This window comes from Arachis ipaensis, chromosome B06 (genome assembly GCF_000816755.2).
Source record: "Arachis ipaensis cultivar K30076 chromosome B06, Araip1.1, whole genome shotgun sequence".
Taxonomy (NCBI): domain Eukaryota; kingdom Viridiplantae; phylum Streptophyta; class Magnoliopsida; order Fabales; family Fabaceae; genus Arachis; species Arachis ipaensis.
In genome coordinates this window covers 127511335-127514354 of record NC_029790.2, presented here as the reverse complement: position 1 = coordinate 127514354, position 3020 = coordinate 127511335, and the positions used below count along the sequence as shown (strand labels likewise).

Below are 3020 nucleotides of genomic sequence, written 5' to 3'. Positions count from 1 at the left end.
TGGCCTGTTTCCCATTCCTAATAAAGATACGGAAGTGCAGAACCATCAACAGGTGGTCCAAAGTTTCAATTCATGCTGAGTGCTCCTCAAGAACCCAAGATTGTTCCAGAGAAATGTCATTGCTTAACTATGCAGCATGAGATCTTAGCAGTGAGAACAGTGAGAGGAGGAATAGCACCTAATAAAGACAGGTGAAAATAATTTGCCAAAATTCTTTTTTTTATCATTATTATTTTATTTGCCCCAAAAGCAGAAGTTTCAAGAGCATAAAGATAGAATACGAACTACCAAAATAATTGACCATAAATCTGCCAAACATAAATCATCATGAAAAAGTAGGTTAAATTAATCTAATAATTTAAAAAATTGTAATTAAATCCTCAAATTTTACCTTTTTTCTAAATCTTACAATTTTTTACTAAACAAAAGTTTGTAAACTATAAATACGTTGTCACAAACTATTTCTCAAAACTTTATATCTTATTGCACACCTTCACCCTTAGAATCCTTTGGGCTTGAAACATAGACATTGCACAACTCACCTATCTTGTGCTGAAACTCAACTTATTTTATTTAGAAGAATGAGGATAACAATGATTAAGCACTAAATCAACTTAACCACAGAGACTACCATATCATAAACCATTTTACACGAACATTTTAATGTTCTGCAAAGGCAAATTAATAGCATCATATCTTCAATAAACATATTTGAACCTACTATGCAATTGAATGAGTCCATAGAGTTTATCTTAATTCTCATATATTTCCTCACAACATACTAACAGTCAACACTTGTACGTGAACAGGGAATTAGAAAAAAAAAAACAGCCGAGTGTACAAGCATCCTGCACTATCACAAGGTCCAGGGAAGGGCCGCACCCAAAGGGTGTAATGTATAAAATTATAAGGATTCAGTTAGAAGTAGACACTTCACTCGCAAGGGCATGGGTGCTTTAAATATACTTTTGTAGACCTCACAAGGTAGGAGTCTCATGCATTTGGCACCCTTTTAACTTATAGTGACCATTTTGACATGCCAATGAAAGTACAAGGAAGCAAGGAGCAATAAATAGATTTAACCAAAATTTATGATTAGTCATTTTACCTTTCTTGATATTTCTCCACTTGTCTTTAAGGTCAATAGGTGAACGGGTCTTATCAAAAACATGATGACCAAATTCTAGAATTCTATTCCAAGGGATTCTCTGATTTTCCTTTGAGAACCTTAACACTCCTTCCTGCAATGTTAGAATCATAATTAATGCTATCAATTGAAGATTACAGATATGAAACTTGTTTGAGTAATGGAGTGTCAAAAATATTAAATATCAACAGTATATCAAAAGATATCTCTTATATTGTTGAGTTCTCCAAAATTTGGATTTTTTTTCTGTTATCGCGTCTATAAAATCATTCTATTTGCATCATTTAGAAGCCAAATGTCAAATCCGATCCTGCAAGACTAGCATATTTGAATATCTGTTCTTGGCCAAATGCACATGACGGTGGATTTTACACTGCCACAAAGATTTGGCTTCATTCCTTCTCCCCAAACCAACAGTATTAGTCAACAGGAACTTGTCAAAGATTTGGCTTCCGTCCTTCTCCCAAACCAACAGTATTAGTCGACAGGAACTTGTCAAAAGTTCTAAGCAATCCGATATACCAAATAAAGCATATCATAGATATATCTTTATTATCCTACTCGTATCATGGAAACATCATAGAGCATCTTAAATTATTTCTTACAAACCACATCTATATTTCTTTAGATTTTATTCTTTCTTATATTAATTCAATTATGATTTGGAAGAGTAAACCTTGCATCTGAGGATGGTTGTTGCATTGTGACCTAGAGCATAACAGAATAAAAATTGGAAACAGTCTCTCCACAGTGAGTAATAGAAATTGAGGCCTTGTGTTGGCCTTTGGTTATTTAGGAGTCCCTATAACACCATATCTTTGAATCAGTTCTAATATCGCATACGACTACCCTTCAAAGCCCCGCCAGTCAGTTTCAGTCTTCGTTCTCTCCTTTCTCCTTCCTTGCCTTCAACATAGTTAATTGATGGACAGAACACCCTCATGCACACACCATCAGAAATAAAAGACGAAGTTAAAAGTTGCATTAGTGTTCTGGCTAAACTATAACAGCATTGATTGCAATTTTCTCACTAGGAGGGGTCAGGCGGTCAGCTATAAAGAGTTAAGGACTAACAGTGCAATAGTGCCTTGTCATATATTGTACTCCCCAAGAGAGTTTCAATTATCCTCCATGGAGTACAAAATTTATACTCCACATTGTTTGACAACTACTCATTTATCTTTTATTTATTATTACATGTTCTCTTTCTTCAACTATTTTGTTGTGATAATTAATGTGAAAGAAGAATCATTCTTCCTTCGTGATGTATATAAGAATTACACATCAAGTAATTGTCCACTTTCAAAAATTTCACTTTTTATTCTTTTTACCAATTATAGATATTACCCTTATTCAACAACCTATCTTGTCACTCTTATTAAATAATTCTCTGTACTTTCAGTAAGGCAAGCTGTTCCAATCATTTCCTTGATCATTTCCTCCAATCATTGTTTGATCATTTCCAATCATTTTATTGGCCCTACATCACCCTAATTTCTGTTAATTGACAATCAGCCTAAGCAAACCACTCTAAAGTAGTATCAGTCCTAAATCTTAAATGTAACCCAAAAACAAATAAAAAGATAAACATCTAATTGAAATGAACCTCATGTTTAGTCCCAAGTCCTAACCACCAGAAATATGTACATACATTATACTAACACATACAACACCTATAGTTGTGTAAGAACTTCATCTTTACTTCTGAAAAACACCCACCAAACATTCAAATGGTGCAGGGTGGGTGTGTGTGCGCGCATGTGCACATAACTGACACTGGTTTGAACCCCGTGGCAGGGTTAGAGCATAGCAACAATAACTCAGTCGGTTATAGAAACAATGAATTGAAAAAAAAAAAAAAAAAAAAACTTAT

The 3020-nt window shown here is 34.1% G+C and overlaps 1 protein-coding gene across 1 annotated transcript in view; it reads right to left on the bottom strand.

Annotated features, from left to right (window-relative positions):
* The window catches only part of LOC107605217, a 7020-nt gene that overhangs the window by 1610 nt on the left and 2390 nt on the right, over positions 1–3020 (bottom strand). The window contains exon 4 of the mRNA XM_016307006.2: positions 1109–1241. Within this exon, the coding sequence (XP_016162492.1) occupies positions 1109–1241 (133 nt within the window). The remainder of the gene's footprint in view (positions 1–1108; positions 1242–3020) is intronic.